Source organism: Amblyraja radiata, chromosome 28 (assembly GCF_010909765.2).
Source record: "Amblyraja radiata isolate CabotCenter1 chromosome 28, sAmbRad1.1.pri, whole genome shotgun sequence".
Lineage (NCBI taxonomy): Eukaryota > Metazoa > Chordata > Chondrichthyes > Rajiformes > Rajidae > Amblyraja > Amblyraja radiata.
Genome location: NC_045983.1, coordinates 18878425 through 18899173, shown reverse-complemented (window position 1 = coordinate 18899173; position 20749 = coordinate 18878425). Strand labels below are relative to the sequence as shown.

The 20749-nt window shown below is 41.9% G+C and overlaps 1 protein-coding gene across 1 annotated transcript in view; it reads right to left on the bottom strand.

The window, feature by feature from the left end:
* Positions 1–20749, bottom strand: part of rasl10b (RAS like family 10 member B) — a 90066-nt gene that overhangs the window by 28956 nt on the left and 40361 nt on the right. Inside the window, exon 3 of the mRNA XM_033045973.1 lies at positions 8195–8319. Coding sequence (XP_032901864.1) covers positions 8195–8319 — 125 coding nt within the window. The remainder of the gene's footprint in view (positions 1–8194; positions 8320–20749) is intronic.

The following is a 20749-nucleotide window of genomic DNA, read 5'->3' as shown; positions in this document are numbered from 1 at the left end:
ACAGTAGGTACGAATGTAGCTTTATTATTTTCATGTAAAGCAAAGGAGTAAGCATAAAGAATACTTGATATCTACTTAGGCAGTGAGTGACTATCTGTCTGCATGAATCAATTTTAAAGTTACCATTTAAAAGTGTCTTAATTGTTCTGCAATCGTTGAGTGAAGCAAATGGAACAAAAACTTAATTACAATGGTCTCGAATTTGCTTTAAACCTTTAATGGAGTGACCGAGGTTCATACATACATTCGTCCACAAGGCGGAGAATATACAAATGTAAAACTAGTGACTCTGGGATTGGACCACCTCCCAGGGATTAGAATTGGGTAGAAAGGTCTATTGTGGTCAGTATCTAAACTGACCCTCAATGTCAAGTGATGTGAGCTGGAGTTGTAACAGAGAGAGTCGCCTTTGTTGGGTGACAATATCAGCGGAGCATGAGGGGAGTGTGTGGGGATGGGGGATGGAGATGAAAAGGGCAAATAGGTGTACGTAAACGAGAGAAGTAAGTTAAAAATCTCAATGAAAGGATTGGCTTCCCAGTGCTAATGAAGAAGGTTCCCGTTGCTGGTGCAGGCCAAGCAATGAAAGAACATAAGAAATAGGAACAGGAGCAGACCATTCGGTCCCTCTCTCCTCCTAGTAAGATTGTTTTGCTTCCATGCCATTCTTCCGCACCAGCTCCATAGCCGCTGATTCCCTCAATATGTCAAAATATACTCAGTCACTGAACGCTCAATGCCCACTTACGTAGTAAATTCCAAAGATTTACTACCTCATAGAGTGAGTAAGTAAGTAAGTAAGTAAGTAAGTAAGTAAGTAAGTAAGTAAGTAAGTAAGTAAGTAAGTAAGTAAGTGAGTGAGTGAGTGAGTGAGTGAGTGAGTGAGTGAGTGAGTGAGTGAGTAAGTAAGTAAGTAAGTAAGTAAGTAAGTAAGTAAGTAAGTAAGTAAGTTTATTGGCCAAGTATTCACATACAAGGAATTTGCCTTGGTGCTCCACCCACAAGTAACAACATGACATACAGTGACAGTTACGAATGACTCAGAAAACACTAAACATTAATAATAATAAAACATTAATGATAAAACACCATTGATCAAGCATGTGAACCAACAAAATACCAGATCAAAGGGAGACTACAGATATTTGGCTGTTGAGTAGAGCAACCACTCGTGGATAAAAACTGTTTTTATGTCTGGCTGTGGCAGCTTTGACAGTCCGGAGTCGCCTTCCAGAGGGAACATTTCTTCCCTCTGGAGTCGCCTTCCAGAGACAATAACATTTCTTCTCTTCTCTGTCATGAATGGCTAACCCCTTAGTTTGAGACTGTGATCTCTCTGGTTCCAAAAATCCCAGCCAGCGGAAACATTATCCCTACATTACGTGAATAGACTGGAGATGCTGCAGTTTCTCCTTCGAGCAGTGATCAAGATATTTGATAGGGGTGTTTAAAACATTGAAGATGGGAGAACTGAAGGGCCAATGATTTTAAGTGATTGAGAAAGTCACCAAAGGGACGAGGAAAACTTTTGTTTTGTACAAAAAATTGGTTAGAGTTGGAACACACTGCCTAAGAGAGGCGTGGATACAAATTCACTCTATGCCTTTAGAATGAAAATTGGATAGTTACTTAGAGAAATTGAATGGAAGGGGTCAAGAAGGAGGGCTCATGGATTTAAAAGGTATATAGACAGTCTTTTTTCACAGGTGGAAAAGGAAAATAATAGAGGGCTTTGAGGTGAGAGAGGGAAAGTCAAAAGGAGATGTGCGAAGCACTCTTGATACAGAGACCGACACAGAGACGTTACAGAGATGTGCCTAGAATGTACTGCCAGGGAACATGGTGGAAGCAGATACAATCAATAATGTTTAAGAGGCATTTAGGCAGATACCTGAACATGCAGAGAATAGTGAGATACAGATGGTGTACAGGTATAGGATCAGTTTAAATTGACATCATGGTGGGCACAGACATTGTGGGCCTCAGGGTCTGTTCTTATGTTGTACTGTTCTATGTAAGGAATAAAGAGGAAAGGAGGAAATATAATTTCACCAGAGTGTGATGTGATGGGGCCTGTTCAAGAGAGACTGTGACTACATTTACTATATAGTAAGCAAACTTGAAGTGCGTGACTTTCAGGGTGACAGAAGCTACTGGAAGGTGGGATGAGGCTGAGTAGCATTATGCCCCTGTCCCACTTAGGAAACCTGAACGGAAACCTCTGGAGACTTTGCGCCCCACCCAAGGTTTCGGTGCGGTTCCCGGAGGTTGCCGGTGGTTGTCTGAGGTTGCAGGTAGTGGAAGCAGGTAGGGAGACTGACAAAAACCTCCGGGAACCTCCGGGAACCGCACGGAAACCTTGGGTGGGGCGCAAAGTCTCCAGAGGTTTCCATTCAGGTTTCCTAAGTGGGGCAGAGGCATTATTTGACTGTATAGACATGATGGGTTGAAGGGTATTCTTCAATGTCATACATTTTCTACAACTTGAGGAAATCTATGTTTGCATAGGGCTTTTCCCGTGTGCTCTCGATTTCTCTCACATTCCATAGATGTGTAGGCTAGTAAATTTATTGGCCACTGCAAATCTCATGTTCATAAATGATAGGAGCAGAATTAGGCCATTCAGCCCATCAAGTCTACTCCATCACTCAATCATGGCTGATCTCCCTTTCCCTCTTAACCCCATTATGGGCCGTTTCCCCATAACCCCTGACACCCATACTAATCAGGAATATATCTATTTCTGCCTTAAAAATATCCGTGTCACAGCCTTCTGTGCAAAGAAATCTACAGAATCAACACTCTGACAAAAGGAATTCCTCCTTATCTCCTTCCCAAGGGAAAATCCTTTTATTCTGAGGCTATGACCTCTGGTCCAAGACTCTCCCACTAGTGGCAACATCCTCTCCACATCCAGTCTATCCAGGCTTTTCACCAATGGAAGATCTGGGGGAGGCGTTGATAAGAATGGAATAGGTATGAGGTATAAACTGGTGCTTAAGGGTTAGTATGGACCTGGTGGGCCGAAGGGCCTGGTTCCATGTTGTATGACTCAAAAGCTGAAAACTAGATTGCCAATGTGGCTAAACATGCGCCCACCATCTTCCAGCTCCCTCCTGCTTTGTCCATTCTGGAGATGAGTCCCATGACTGTAAACTCCAGTAACCATCTGAACATTAATGCAATGGTCCCTTACAGATAAACAGAACATTAATATTCTCTGGAGTGCCTCAGGGAGATCTCTGCAGTTGTGCTAAAACTCGTATGAATGAGGATGGGAATTACAGATGAAAGGCTATCAAATCCGTTGTTTATCAAGGAAACACCAGCCATAAACACAATAGTCAATTTCCAAATATAAATTCACATTTTTACAAGAGGAGAAAGCCTTCTGGAAACAGATTTGATCAACAGTTTCATTTCTCAATGAAACAAACTGCAATGTTTCAATGAAACTTCTGTTAACCCTTCTTAAGTTGATTTCAGTTTTGTATGTTTCTTCAATGGAATTTATTTGCCTGTTGCTGGAAACAGTTACGTCCCTTTGAGATAGAAACATTGTTGGAAATACTCAGGGGGCATGCAGAATCAATGGGAAGAGAAACAGTTCATGGTTTACATTGAAGGTTGACATACCTTGAGGATGTTTTAGATTGACGCCCCTTCATCAGAAATATGTACGGCAATTATACTTTAAAATTGAATGGCCCCAATCCAAAAGGTTAACTGTTTTTTTCTCTACAATTGGTGTTTGCTAGTTATTTCCTGTTGGTTCTGTATTTATGTTACATTTACAGCATTGTCAGTTTTATTTTGGTTTTTGACTTTGCTAATTGAGTGAAGTGTTCAAGTCTAGGCCAAGTTGATGGGATGTTTGTTGGTTATGAGGTCAAACGTGAAGCAGGTTTGGAGAGGTTTAGCTCCTTCCGTGCATAGATACCTTAGTACATGTGGAATGGCAGGTGCGTGATGTGCTGTTTCCATGCTGTGTGAACTATGATTTCTCATTTACAAATTCAAGTGTCTCTGTTGAGGCCTTCGCCGTGGGGCTTCATGGTCTGTTGCTAAGGGTACCACAAAACCCAGCCAGACATCACAGCACTACAGGAGTAATCAGATATCAGAGCACTAAAAAAAACGAACCCATAAAGGGAAATTGGACACTTGGTTTGGAAAAAGAGAGAGATCTACAATAATTATAGGCAGCATGGAGTAAATGAGGTGCTTGAGGAGTATAAAGAATGTAAAAAGAATCTGAAGAAAGAAATTAGAAAAGCTAAAAGAAGATATGAGGTTGCTTTGGCAAGTAAGGTGAAAGTAAATCCAAAGGGTTTCTACAGCTATATTAATAGCAAAAGGATAACGAGGGATAAAATTGGTCCATTAGAGAGTCAGAGTGGACAGCTATCTGCAGAGCCAAAAGAGATGGGGGAGATATTGAACAATTTCTTTTCTTCGGTATTCACCAAGGAGAAGGATATTGAATTATGTGAGTAGCTATGGAACTATGAGATTCAAAGAAGAGGAAGTACTGACACTTTTGAGAAATATAAAAGTGGATAAGTCTCCAGGTCCGGACAGGATATTCCCTAGGACATTGAGGGAAGTTAGTGTAGAAATAGCAGGGGCTATGACAGAAATATTTCAAATGTCATTAGAAACGGGAATAGTGCCGGAGGATTGGCGTACAGCGCATGTTGTTCCATTGTTTAAAAAGGGTTCTAAGAGTAAACCTAGCAATTATAGACCTGTTAGTTTGACGTCAGTGGTGGGCAAATTAATGGAAAGGATACTTAGAGATAATATATATAAGCATCTGGATAAACAGGGTCTGATTAGGAACAGTCAACATGGATATATGCCTGGAAGGTCATGTTTGACTAATCTTCTTGAATTTTTTGAAGAGGTTACTCGGGAAATTGATGAGGGTAAAGCAGTGGATGTTGTATATATGGACTTCAGTAAGGCCTTTGACAAGGTTCCTCACGGAAGGTTGGTTAAGAAGGTTCAATTGTTGGGTATTAATGGTGGAGTAGCAAGATGGATTCAACAGTGGCTGAATGGGAGATGCCAGAGAGTAATGGTGGATGGTTGTTTGTCAGGTTGGAGGCCAGTGACTAGTGGGGTGCCACAGGGATCTGTGTTGGGTCCACTGTTGTTTGCCATGTACATCAATGATCTGGATGATGGTGTGGTAAATTGGATTAGTAAGTATGCAGATGATACTAAGATAGGTGGGGTTGTGGATAATTAAGTAGATTTTCAAAGTCTACAGAGAGATTTAGGCCAGTTGGAAGAGTGGGCTGAAAGATGGCAGATGGAGTTTAATGCTGATAAGTGTGAGGTGCTACATCTTGGTAGGACAAATCAAAATAGGACGTACATGGTAAATGGTAGGGAATTGAAGAATGCAGGTGAACAGAGGGATCTGGGAATAACTGTGCACAGTTCCCTGAAAGTGGAATCTCATGTAGATAGGGTGGTAAAGAAAGCTTTTGGTGTGCTGGCCTTTATAAATCAGAGCATTGAGTATAGAAGTTGGGATGTAATGTTAAAATTGTACAAGGCATTGGTGAGGCCAATTCTGGAGTATGGTGTACAATTTTGGTCGCCTAATTATAGGAAGGATGTCAACAAAATAGAGAGAGTACAGAGGAGATTTACTAGAATGTTGGCTGGGTTTCAGCAACTAAGTTACAGAGAAAGGTTGAACAAGTTAGGGCTTTATTCTTTGGAGCGCAGAAGGTTAAGGGGGGACTTGATAGAGGTCTTTAAAATGATGAGAGGGATAGACAGAGTTGACGTGGATAAGCTTTTCCCACTGAGAGTAGGGAAGATTCAAACAAGGGGACATGACTTGAGAATTAAGGGACAGAAGTTTAGGGGTAACATGAGGGGGAACTTCTTTACTCAGAGAGTGGTGGCTGTGTGGAATGAGCTTCCAGTGAAGGTGGTGGAGGCAGGTTCGTTTTTATCATTTAAAAATAAATTGGATAGTTATATGGACGCGAAAGGAATGGAGGGTTATGGTCTGAGAGCAGGTATATGGGACTAGGGGAGAATACGTGTTCGGCACGGACTAGAAGGGTCGAGATGGCCTGTTTCCGTGCGGTAATTGTTATATGGTTATATATGGTTATAACATATACAGTGGACAAGTGTAAAGTTGAATAAATCATGGATTTAATACCAAGGAAACTAGAGTCATGTAGTCATGGTTCAAATAACACTCCAAAGGCATGGCTTCATATCCATCCCTGTTCAGGATTGAGAGAACCATATAGGTGCTGACTCTCAAATGTGGGATTAAACCAAAGCCTGTCTATTCTTTCAAATAGAGTAAAAGATCTTATGACAATACTTTAAGAATCTCAGGAGAATTCCTCCTCCGATTTGATCAAGTTTGTGGTTTAAAAAAAACCGTAAATCGTAACAGGTGATCTTCCCATTGATATTATTGCAGTGATTTGGAACCTGCTGTGCAGAGATTAGCCTGTTACAATTCATCCCTTAAAGCAGTCACCATGGCTCAAAAGGACCTAATTGCTTTGAGGTGCTTTGGGAAATTCTGTTGTCGTGAAAAGAACAATATAAATACAAATGTAATTGCTGCTTAAAGCAATCATCTGAATCTCTTTCCTGCTAGTTGAATCATATGAATGTATTTCTACAGTTAATTCTACAGCCTTGTACAATTAACTACACATGCCACAAAACGTTGCAGAATTAGCCTATTTGCTAAGGACATTGAGATAGCCAACACTCCTAATGGTACAGTCCAGTCCAAGGGATGTAAGGGTGGCGCAGTAGGTAGAGCTGCTGCCTCACACTGCCAGAGAGATGGGTTAATTCCAGACCCTAGGTGCTGTCTGTGTGGAGTTTGCACATTCTCCCTGTGACCGCGTGGGCTTCTTCCGGTTGCTCTGGTTTCCTCCGACATCCCAAAGACGTGCATGTTTGTAGGTTCATTGGCCTCTGTAAATTGTTCCAACGGTGTAGGGAGTGGATGAAAAAGTGGGATAACATAGAACCAGTCTGAACGGGTTCAATAGTCAGCGTGGACTCGGTGGGGCCGAAGGACTTATTTCCATGCTTTTTCTCGTAACTAAACTAAACACAACCTTTGCACAGTGAAGCATGTGCTGCTCTGGTGCAACAGCTCTTATAATAGCAGGGTTCCAGGCAGTTCCACATCAGTGTTCAACAGCCGCTCCATCTCTTGTGTGCAGTAAGAACTTGTCCTTTGAACTGATTGGAATTCGCTTTTCCTGGAATCTTTCCAAAATGTTTTCATGTTATTCGGAGGTCTCAAAACGAAACCCAACGCCGCCTGTTCCTGATGTGGCAGAGCTGATTGGACTGGTGGGATCATATCAATGCCAACAGAAATCTCGGAGCTGGCAGCCTGCCTGACGCGGATTCATGGGAGGAGCAAGAAATGAGGGAAAAGACAGAACTGGGCAATTGTTATAAATGTGTGCTGACATACAGTGGAGAAAGGAAAAACTCTGAATCTCAAAATCACAGAACAGTGTGGAGCATGAACAAGGCCTTTTACCCGTAGGTGTGTGCTTCAGTGATTCAGTTCTTTAAACTGCACTTTCTCTACAGCTGTAACACTGCATTCCACACTCTGTCTCCTTTCACTTTTTGCACTCACTGTTGTACTCAAGCATGGTTTCATTGCACTCTTGTATGGAATGATTTGCTGTAGCATGCAAAACAACTTAGACAATAGGTGCAGAAGTAAGCCATTCGGCCCTTCGAGCCATCACCGCCATTCAATGTGATCATGGCTGATCATCCACTATCAGTACCCCGTTCCTGTCTTTTCCTCATATCCCTTGACTCCGCTAGCCCTAAGTGCTCTATCTAACTCTCTTTTGAATGCATCCAGTGAATCGGCCTCCACTGCCTTCTGTAGCAGAGAATTCCACAGATTCACATCTCTCTGGGTGAAAAGGTTTTTTTCTCATCTCAGTCCTAAATGGCCTACCCATTATTCTTAAACTGTGATCTCTGGTTCTGGACTCCACCAACATTGGGAACATTTTTCCTGCATCTAGCCAGTGCAATCGTTTAAGACTTTATTAAGTTTCTATAAGATTTCCTCGCATCCTTCTAATTTCCAGTGAATACAAGCCCATTCTTTCATCATTGTCTTTAATTTTTCACTCAGGTTAAATGCTCTTACCTTGTGTCCAATATTTGTTGCCGAATGGTTTTGATATATTCAAAGCTGTCGAAGCAGCAGATGTCATACACTAGGATGTAGGCGTGTGCACTCCGCAGTCCACGGCAACACGTGTCCGCCCATTCCTGCAATTGACGGGAAAGTCAGAATTAATCCATGGCTGGTACACAAAAATGCTGGAGAAATTCAGCGGGTGCAGCAGCATCTATGGAGCGAAGGAAATAGGCAATGTTTCGGGCCGAAACCCTTCTTCAAACCTCGGCTATCCATCTACAATAAGCAGTCTGAACAATTAAAATGGAACTTAACATACATCATTCCCTGATGGTATGATTTACCTCAAAGAGGTTTTCCACAAAATGTCCCACAAAATAATCTTAAATGGATGCAAAGATGGTCAGTGACAGAGAGAGGCCATGTATCCAGTAATGAATGGACAGTTGGGGTTAAGGCTATTTTAATTGCACTCAGATGTGCCCTTGAAAGAGACCAAAGCAAGGTGGAAGTATCTCATTATCTTTCTCACGCACCTCAACAGACCCTCAAAGTCCATTGACCACCCATTAACTCTGCACTATCCCCACTTTATTTAGTTTACTTTAGTTTAGTTTAGTTTAGTTTAGTCTACAGATACAGTGCGGAAACAGACCCTTCAGCTCACCGAGTCCGCACCGACCAGCGATCCCCGCACATTAACACTATCCAACACACACTGGGGACAATTCACATTTACGCCAAGTTAATTAACCAACAAACTTGCACGTCTTTGGAGAGTGGGAGGAAACCGAAAATCTTGGAGAAAACCCACACGGTTACGGGGATAATGTACAAATTCCGGACAGACAATACCCGTAGTTGGGATCAAACCCAGATCTCTGATGCCACAAGCGCTGTAAGGCAGCAAGTCTACCGCTATGCCACCGTACCACCCCTTCTGTGGGATGTTGGAATGAAATTGATGTAGGAATGATGCTTGATGGTATGTACAGACTCGGTGGGCTGAAGGGCCTGTTCATGTATATTATAGCTCTCTGGAAGGACATGTATACTGTATCACACACCATTTGAACAGTCAAAGCATACATCCAGTTTACTTTGAAGGTTATTATTAAATCTGCCTCCACCTCCTTTTTTGGCAGGGCATTCCAGATTAAAACAACTCATCCTTGAAAAAATGACACCATTTGCCAGTCTCCTTAAACTGAGTCATCTAATTTCAGACTTAGTTGAAGCTAATGGAGGCATTATTTGCCCCAGCAAATTCCTTCATAATTATTTTCTGCGGCCTTCTTAAGCATTCGAGTTACCAAACCAAGCTGTGATGCTGCCAGTCAGTATGCTCTTGACTGTTCACCTGCAGAAGTGATATACTGGATCTCCTCAAACATCTGAATGGATCAGTTGGTTAGTTAGTTTTGTTTATTGTCATGTGTACCGAGGACAGCGAAAAGCTTTTTTGTTGCGTTCTATCCAGTCAGCGGAAAGACTATGCGTGATTACAATCAAGCCGTCCACTGTGTACAGACAGATACACGGTAGAGTTGTTGATGAGCTTTCTTTGTAACTGCATCAATTTGCTGGGCCCAGGACAGATCTTCAGAGATTGCACGGCCAGGAACTCGATGCTGTTGACTCTCATTGTCCGTCAATGAAGACAAGTTCATGGAGTCTCGGTTTTCCCTTCCCGAAGTCAACAATTGGTTCCTTGGTCTACGTTATCAATGCCTCTCGTAATTTTATATATTTCTATCAGGTCTCCTGTTGCAGAGTAAATAATCCACATTTGTCCAACCTCCCCTTACAGCTAATACCTCTAATTCATGCAATATTCTGGTAAATCTCTTCTGCACCCTCTCCAAAGCATTCACATCCCTCCAGTAATGGGGCGACCAGAACTGCAGACAATATTCCAAATGTGGCATAACCAAAGCCCTAAAAGCTTCAATATGACTTCTTGACTATTATGCTCAGTGCCCTGACCTATGAACGCAAGCATACCATATGCCTTCTTTACCACTCTATCAACTGCTACTTTCAGGGAGCTATGAACCTGGACACCAAGATCCCTCTGTACATTAATGCTGTTAAGACTCATGCCATAAACTGTATACTTTTCCGTTACATTTGACATCCCAAAGTGCAACACTTCATACTTGCTTGGATTAAAGTCCATCAACCATTTTACTGTCCATTTCTATAGCTGATCTAGATCCCACTGTATACTTTGAAATGTTGGTGTAATCTGCAAACTTGTACTGTCCGCTGTCTCCCCTGTCCCATTCCACCCATATTCCTCTCTCTAGCTTTACATTTCATTTCTCTCCTCCTCGTTCACTCTTTTGTCCCCTTTTGTCCCCTCTAGCCTTTCACTTACTCAAACCACCTGCCAATCAAGACCCCCCTTCACCCCCCTCTCCAACCCATTTACCAGCTGTCAAATAAGGTGGTGCAGTGGTAGTGCTTGCAGCGCTGGAGACCCGGATTCGATCCCGACTACGGTCTGTACGGAGTTTGTACGTTCTCCCCGTGACCTACATTGGTTTTCTCCAAGATCTTCGGTTTCTTCCCGCAATCCAAGGACGTGCAGGTTTGGAGGTTAATTGGCTTGGTAAATGTAAAACTAGTGTGTGCAGGATAGTGTTAATATGCAGGGATCGCTGGTCGGCACGTACCTGGTGGGCCGAAAGGCCTGTTTCTGCACTGTATCTCTAAACTATCTTTAAACTAAACAAAAACATTGCCTGTCTTTGTCGGTATCGCTTGCCTGCTTTATCCTGCCCCTGCTTCTCGTTTATATATTCCCTCTACAGATGCAGCCTGATCTGCTGAGCCTCTAGCACTTTGTGCTTTGCACAAGATTAATTACACTGCCTCAGGAAAATTACTTATTCTGGTAACCACTGTGTGTAAAATTGAAATATTACCACCTATCTGCACTGCGTAATTACCTTTGGATGGATGCTAGACAGAGACCTCATCAGACGGTTTAAGCCCGCATGATATTTACCAACACCATCTGTCTGTCATAATGCTGCTCCTTTAAACCATGGCAAGAAAGCTGGTTTATTGCACTGGTTTATTGTAGGCCTGACGTCTGCATAGTGCCTGTTTTGTTTCCTACATTGCACAATTTACAATGACTGTCAGAAAGCATCCAATCTGGATGCGTCAATTTGGCTTGGCAACAGCTCTGTCCAAGACATTGCAGAGTTGTGGCTGCAGCACAGTCCATCATGCAAACGAACCCTCCAACCATCGACTACATTCTACATTCTGGGGAGCACTCACACCCCAGTCATTCCCTCGTCTCCCCTGTTCCATCAGGTAATATATATATATAAATGCTTTAAATCATGTACAGAAAATTAATGAACGGCTTCTTCCCCATTGTTAACAAACTCTTGAACGGATCTCTCATATGCTAAGGATGAATCTGCATCTCCCAACCTACCTCGTTGCAGTCCTTGCACTTTTTTAAATTTGCATTTTCTATGTAGCTTTAACACTATAATTTGCAGTTTCCTTTCTCTTTTTCACTACCTGGTGTACTTATGTATCGTATAATTGACCTGGATAACATGCAAAATGATTTTTCTCACTGTAGCTTGGTACATGTGACAATAATAAGAAACAAAAGTAAACTAAACTAACCAATAATTATTCATCACCTATGGTATGTCATGAATTGCAGGCAAATTCTGTTACTCTTTGCTGGATCCTCTCCTTATTTATTTTGGACTTCACCGTGTGGGAATAGGGAAAGAAATTACCAGGTCAGAATTTTTTTAAATCCATGGTAGTGCAGACAATAGTCCATTGTGTTCCATTGCCGAGGTGAGATGATGGTTGTGCGGGTCAGTTTAAGAACCTGATAGTTGCAGGAAAATAGCTGTCCCTGAACCTTGTGGTGTGGGACTTCAAGCTTCTGCACTTCCCGCCCACTGGTAATAACTGGAAGACATGGCCTTCATGGTGGGGATCCTTGTTGCTGTCTTCATGAGGCAGTACTTCATGTAGGTGCTTTCAATGGTTGGGAGGGCTGTGCCCATGATGGACCCGGCTGACTCCACCACTCATTGCAGCAACTTGCATTGTTGTGTGTGTCGGAATTTACTTACCAGGCCATGATGCAACCAGTCAGGATGCTTTCAACAATGGATCTGTAGAAGTATTCAGTGACATACCAAATCTCTTTCAACATCTAAGAAAGTAGAGACACTGGCACACTCCCTTCATGGTTACGTTTATGTGCTGGGCTCAGGATAGATCATCCAAGATGTTTATGTCAAGGAATTTGAAAGAGCTCTCTCCATCATCAATCTACCAATAAAAACCTTCATGTAGTCTCTCGACTTCCCCTTTCACAAGTCAACCATTACGCTCTTGAACTTTTCGGCATCGAGCGAGAAATATCATCAAAGACCCAAACACCCTGGCAACGCTCTCATCTTGCTTCTATCATCAGGAAGAAGGTACAGGAGTCTGAGAAATGTTACCTCCTGGTTCAAGACAGCTTCTTCTCAGCAGCAATCAGAATCCTGAACCACCCTGCTCAACCATAATAACAACACTACCTCAGCACTGCACTTCTATCAACCTTGTATGAGATTGCACGATGTACGTTGGCTTGCACTATTGTGGCCTGGTTAGTTGGTATAACTGAAAATGTATTGCATTTTTTTGTTGTGTTATTGTACACAATGTGCCTGTAAAGCAGCAAGAAGTGAGAATGTTATTGTTCAGGTCCTGGTGCATGTCCCAATTAGACGCATTTGACTCATTGCCGCAGTGACAGTCTCCTTAATCAATAATGCATGCTCCCTTCTCTTTTGCTTCCCTTCCTCTCATGCCTGAAACTTGTACATCTCGAATGTTGAGTTGTCAGTCCTGTCCTTCATTCAATCATGTCTCAGCAATTGCAACAATATCACATTCCCATCAATCGATCAATGTTCTAAATTAATATGCCTTTCCCCTCATGCTGCTTGCATTAAAATAGATATGATTTAATATTCCAATCTACCATATCATGTCCATATCTTTTCTTCCACATATCGCATTGAATCTTATCCTGAAGTGTGCACCTAATCTGTGCCCCACTCTCCAACTAAATAAATTTACAGCCTCAACAGCGCAAGCAAACACTCCAGCAAAGATATTGGACCTATGTTAGTTGAGGTGCAACCTGTCCTACTTGGATAAGTCCACCGACTCCAGAAACCTTCCCAATGGAAAAATCTAAAGCCCCCATTTTCTACGCCATTTATTTAGTCACACATTTATCTGGACCATCCTCCAACTCCTATACTTAGGCTCAGGCTTGGCATCGGGAGTAAATCTGAGATTACAAACATAGTGGTCCTGCTCCTTAATCTGGTACCTGCCTGAAGAAGGGTCTCGATCTGAAACATCACCCATTCCTACTCCCCAGAGATGCTGCCTGTCCCGCTGAGTTACCCCAGCTTTTTGTGTCCATCTTCGGTATAAACCAGCATCTGCAGTTCCTTCCTACACCAGGCTCCTTCAACTCATTCAACGGGAGCTCTTCATTTTTTTTACTCATGCCATGGGTATTGGATTATGTGACCAATCTCAAGCCCTTGCAGACGCTCAGAAACATCCCTGACCCTAGCATTAGAACGGCTGCAAGCTTTTGCGAGTCTCGTTCCTGGTCACAGAAACGCCGGTGGAACCTGGTGCAGGAATGGAATTTCAACTAAAGCTGCAACAGTTAATTCCTGCCAGGACCTGCCCCTTCATTATGCATTGATCCTTCATCCCTAGAGTGCCAATTAACAGCCTTTTCTCCTGGTGATACTTTCATCAGTAGCAATCAAAATGCTGAAAAAATAATTCGAATATCTGTTAATATGGTTATGATCCTGGTTCTGTATGTTTCTCAGAGGTGTCTTGGATATCAGTTGTTAATCCCTGTATAGTCCTGACAGGCCTCAGTCCTACTGCAGAGGTCACAGGGCTGGAACTCAGCATTCTGAAGTTGTAGAGCTTTCTTATCTGCATAACAGGGTAAAACTCCAATAATCCTGCACCCTTGGGTATTTTGGTGACAGTCTAGCAGATGTCTCGGTTCATCATGCAAATATTGCATGATGAACGCAACCATTGGGAAGGTTTCTGGAGTCGGTGGACTTATCCAAGTAGGACAGGTTGCACGCAACCACGCCTTTAAATCCAGGGACACTTCTGCTTACAGTGCGGCCAGGTCGAACCTGAACAGAGGCATAAAAAAGGCCAAAGTCATCCACAGGCAAAGACCACTTCAATACCGCGGACACCAGAAGCATGTGGCAGGGTGTCAGGGACATCACTGACTACAAGAGCAGCCCCGCCTGCCCCCACGGTGATATCACACTGGCCAACGAACTAAACACCTTCTTTGCCCGGTTCGAAACTGGCAACACCACCAGGTGTGGAATAACCCCGGCCATAGCGGAGGGACAGGCCTTAACACTGAGCACTCAGGAGGTACAGTGCGCTCTGCGTAGGATCAATCCACGCAAGGCTGCAGGCCCGGATGGTGTCCAGGGAAGAGTATTAAAGGACTGTGCTGGACAGCTGGCGGAGGTATTCACGAGCATCTTCAATCTGTCTCTTTCTCTAGCAACGGTCCCCAAGTGCCTGAAAACAGCCACCATAGTGCCGGTGCCGAAAAAGTCCAAAATCACCAACCTCAACGACTACCGGCCAGTTGCCCTGACTCCAATCCCTATGAAGTGCTTCGAAAGGCTGGTCCTCTCCCATATTAAATCCAGCATCCCTGCCTCACTGGACTCCCATCAATTTGCATACAGGACAAATAGATCGACAGAGGATGCCATCTCTCTGGCCCTTCACACTGTCCTGACTCACCTGGACAGACAGGGCACGTATGTGAGGATGCTCTTCATTGACTATAGCTCTGCATTCAATACGGTCATCCCCACCAAGCTCACCACCAAACTCCACCAGCTAGGCCTCAGCTCACCGATATGCGATTGGATCCTGAACTTTCTCACGGAGCGACCGCAGGCAGTGAGACTGGGCCCGCACCTGTCCTCCACCATCACCCTGAGCACCGGCACACCACAGGGGTGTGTACTAAGCCCCATGCTCTACTCCCTCTTCACTCACGACTGTGTCTCTGCATTCGACACCAACACCATCGTGAAGTTTGCAGACGACACAACAGTGATTGGGCTGATCACCAACGGTGATCAAACAAACTACAGAGCGGAGGTGCAGAACCTGGCGGACTGGTGCGCCAATAACGACTTGGCACTAAACACCTCCAAGACCAAGGAGCTGATTATTGACTTCAGGAGGTCCCATACTGGAGAACACGCCCCAATCTCCATTTACGGGGAAAGTGTGGAGAGAGTGTCCAGCTTTAAGTTTCTGGGCACTCACATTTCAGAAGACCTCACATGGTCCACAAACACCGCAGCGCTGGTCAAGAAGGCACAGCAACGACTGTTCTTCCTGAGGACATTAAAAAAGACTGGTCTGCCCCAACAGCTGCTGACAACGTTCTACCGCTGCACCACAGAGAGCATACTAACGTATGGCATCTCTGTGTGGTATCTCAGCTGCACGGAGACGGAGAGGAGAGCTCTTCAGTGCGTCGTCAACAGAGCGCAGCGGATCATCGGGATAGAGCTACCAACCTTGGAGGACATCTACCACACGCGGTGCCTCAGGAAGGCCCTCAGCATCCATAAGGACTCATCACACCCCTGTCACGGTCTGTTTCAACTACTTCCCTCCGGCAGACGTTACAAGGCCTTCTACGCCCGAACCTCCAGACTCAGGAACAGTTTTATCCCAAGAGCTATAGCGGCTCTGAACCGGCCCAAATGAGTGCCCCCCCACCCACCCCCTTTGGACAGCCTCCCTCAGATGGTCACGTCAATCAATTCAGCTTGCTTATTTATGTATTGTATTTATTTACCTTTCTTGTACATGAGTGGAGCTGCACACTAAATCTCGTTGCACTGACGTGCAATGACAATAAAAGATATTATTATTATTATTGGCAGAAACAAATCAAATATTTCCAGCTGCCCCTTTTATACTCCTTGTTATTCCTATTAATACTCCAATCGGCACATTTAGCTTATTTTCCATCACCAGTATAGATTTTACAGTGAACCCAGTAAGCTTAGAGAGAGCATGGGAAACAGAACCAACAGAAAACCAAGAGCTCATCCCTGTGGTTAAATCATTCCTTGAGACACAGCTCTCTAACCACTGATATCTCCACTCCATTCTTATGCTAAGATACCAGCTGCTAACTCTGGATATGTTGCCAGCACAAGGGAGTGAATGACCCATCTTATTTTTCAAAGGGTAGTTGGGTGTGTGTGTGTATGAGGCTACGGGTGTGATTCCATCGTTGTGATTAAAGATCTCTGGGGATGTGATTCCTTGCTATTTGCAAGCTCTGATTGCCAATGTAAGGTTCTTGATTTCTTCTTCTTCTTTCGTGTGGCGTGCACAGCCTAAAGTTGTTGGACAACTTGTTCTATTTGATCTTCCGTTTGCGCACGTCGAGTTGATTGCATTAGTCGAAACAGGGTTAGGGTTAGGGCAGGTTGCAATCTTCAACCCCGTTCTTGATTTGAACACAGCTGACACCCTCAGTATTGCAGGATTTAGCTGGGTATTCAGTCTGTGCGGCTGGTCCCGTGAGATGCACTGTGCTCAGCTGCTGAATCCACATGGCAATGGGAGAGTACGATCAAAATCAGAGATAGACTGGTAGCAAAAGGAGGCCCAGGGAAGTTCTGCCAGTGGAAGAGGTAGGGGGACTGGTTTCTCAGAACCAAGGTAAAGAGGGTTTCGGGGTGGATTCCAAGGAGAAAGGAGAGGCTGAAAAGATTAAAGCAGATCTACTTGGTTAGATTCTAAATGCCTTTTCTTCTAATATCTAAGAAGAAAAGTGAAATAACACCAATCTTTAAAAATTATTAAACGCAACAGATTTTCCACGAGACGTGTCTAGACATTATTATCTCCCCTCGAACATTGTGGAATCTAACTCAAGGACACTCTGTGTTCAAACGAGGAAAGACTGATAAACATGGGAGTGATGATCTGCTGAGCTGAAAGTGGAAAACATTACAAGGCTTACATAGTTTTACAAAATATATTGGATTAATAATAATTAATAACTAACACTACTAATATAGAAACAGTAATGGAAACTGATAAAAATGCGTTGCCTGCTATATAACGCAGACAACACTGTAATCACATATGTTCCGCAGCCCGAGTGGGGAAGGGAGGAGACTCAGGCACCTGGCATAATTCCAGGAGCCTGACTCTGGTTAACCCTTTCAGCGAACAGCTCATTATTAACAAAGCTAAAACCAATTATAAATAGTTAATAGATAAAGAGTGAGGAATATATGTAATTGAATATATGATTAGATTTGATAAGTCGGAATGAAACATATATATATACTGCAACTGGGTGAAATAGAACTGATTTGGAAATGGTACCAACCCCCTAGGTTTAGGGTAATAAAGGCAGCGGGGCTAACCTCATAACATCTACGCCGGAAGCTGTATCGATGTCGAATCCCACAGATGAGTGGGACACTCACTACGGTGTCGAAAACTCAGACACTGTAAAATTACTTGATCTATTTTTTTTTTTTTATCACAATATGTCACATCTATGTGTTTTTTTTTCAAGGACAATCGCAGAGGGGAACTACCAAAGAAGTCTATAATATAAACGCCCCCCAAATAACCAGAGTCCTGAGGTATGGATGCACTGCAATAAATAAGGTCATTAAAATTGGTAAAAATGCATGACGACAATCAAAAGAAAATGGGAGGAATCACACTATGTAGTTGGAATATAAGGGGTATTAATGACCCTATTAAAAGGGGCAAGATACTAGCTCAGTTGAAATCATACAACACGGACATTTCGTTTCTACAAGAAACGCATCTTAAACACCAAGATCAGACGAGATTGAGGGTGAACTGGATAGGCCAAACATTTCACTCTTCATTCACTTCCAAATCTAGAGGTACTGCAATCATTATTCGTAAAGGAATTCCATTTAAATCAAAGAATATTATATCAGATAAGGAAGGGAGATACCTTATAGTATCAGGAGAGATCAATACTACGCCAATTACGTTGGTAAACATATATGCCCCCAATTTTGATAACCCTCAATTTTTCAACAAAATTCTGAATATAATTGCAGAATCTAATTATCAAAATGTTATAATTGGAGGAGACTTTAACTGTGTTTTAGACCCTTATCTAGATAAATCGATGCAAAAACAAAAAGGTAATATGAAATCTAAAACCAGTGAACTCTTACATACATATATGGAAAACACAAATATAGCAGACGTTTGGAGGATTGCAAACCCGACGGGAAGGGATTATTCGTTTTATTCAACGGTACACAAAACATACTCACGCATAGACTATTTCCTAGTGGATACAAAATTAATTCCGCATACTATGAACCCTAAATACCACATTAATGCGATCTCAGACCACTCTCCGTTAACTTTTGTTTTAAAATTAGAAGGAATGTCTATGAATAAATCGTTCTGGAGGTTTAACTCGCAAATTTTAAAAGACTTACAAGGGAGTATATATCTAAAAAAACAGATGGACCTATTTTTTGAGATAAATGACACACCAGATATATCCCCCACGCTATTATGGGAATCCTTCAAAGCATTTATTAGAGGAGTCATTATTTCATTTCAAGCTTTTCAAAATAAAAAGAATAAGAATGAACAAAGACATTTAGAAGAACAAATAAAACAATTAGATACAGATAATGCTAAAGATCCAACTATGGATAAACATAATAAAATTCTACTATTGAAATTCAAGCTAAATAAATTATTGTCAGAGAAAGTTATAACACTATCTCAAATTACAAAACAAGAACACTTCGAATTCGGGGACAAACCCCACAAACTTCTAGCACGCCAATTGAAAAAACGGGAAAAAGAGAATGCAATACTAAAGATTAAATCAGATAGAGGGGAATTATTAACACTACCCAAGGATATCAATAAAAGATTTGCTCAATTTTACCAGAATCTATACACATCTAAAACGTCAATAGACAATAATAAAGTTTCAGAATTTCTGGAAAATTGTAACCTCCCACAATTAGAATTGAGGGAACAAGAGGAACTGGGAGCACAAATTACTTCTAAGGAGATAGAAGACACAATAAACACACTAAAGAACGGAAAAACACCAGGACCAGACGGATTCAGTAATGAATTTTATAAAGCCTTTTACGACATAGTTACCCCACGATTACAGAAAATGTATACATATGCTTTTAAAGAGCAAAGCTTACCTGAAACATTAGCAGAATCAACGATCACATTAATACTTAAAAAAGATAAAAATATAGAAGAACCAGGATCATATAGAGCTATTGCTTTGTTAAATACGGATCAAAAAATAATAGCAAAAACACTAGCCAGAAGACTAAGCAGGTATGTTAGTAGACTAATAAATGAGGATCAAACAGGATTTATACCTAAGAGACACTCATTCAATAATTTGAGACGCTTGCTTAACATAATGCACTCACATAAATCTCATGACCAAGAGTTATCTATCATCTCACTGGACACAGAAAAAGCGTTTGATCAAGTAGCATGGGATTATATGATTAAAGTATTGCAAAAATTCCAATTGGGAGAGAACTTCATCGCATGGATAAAACTATTATATAACAATCCTACGGCTAGAATACTAACTAATAATATACTATCCTCGAAATTTGAATTATCAAGGGGCAATAGACAAGGATGTTCACTATCACCGCTGTTATTTGCTCTGGTAATTGAACCCCTTCCTGAAAAAATAAGAACACACCCGGATATTTATGGTTATAATACAAAATATTCAAATAACAAAATATCCTTATACGCCGATGATGTACTATTGTACATCACAAAACCACAAATTAGTATACCAAACATATTAAATTTAATTGAGGACTTTGGATCCTTCTCAGGATATAGAATAAATTGGAACAAAAGTGAAATTATGTCGATAAAACCAAAAGACTCAACACACCTCCGGAAATTCCCCTTTAAAATAGCCACAGAAAAATTCAAATATTTGGGAATTGAAATTACTAGAAACTACCATGATATGTTTAAAGCCAATTATAATCCCTTACTTAAGAAACTAAATAATTTGATTAAATTCTGGAAAACACTTCTGATGTCCCTAATAGGCAGAATAAACACTATAAAAATGATCTTTTTACCACAAATCCTATACCTATTTCAATCAATACCTATATATCTCCCAAAAAAGTTTTTCAAAAAATTGGACTCAGACATTACAAATTTTATATGGGATTATAAATCCCATAGAATACAAAGAGCACACCTTAATAAACGAAAAGAGTTGGGGGGTCTAGCGCTCCCTAATTTTATGTATTATAATTGGGCAGTAAATATTAAAAATATGATTCACCTGCTGGACAATTCTGCCCAGCAGGTGGACTGGATTGTAATGGAAAGAGAGGACTGCTCTCC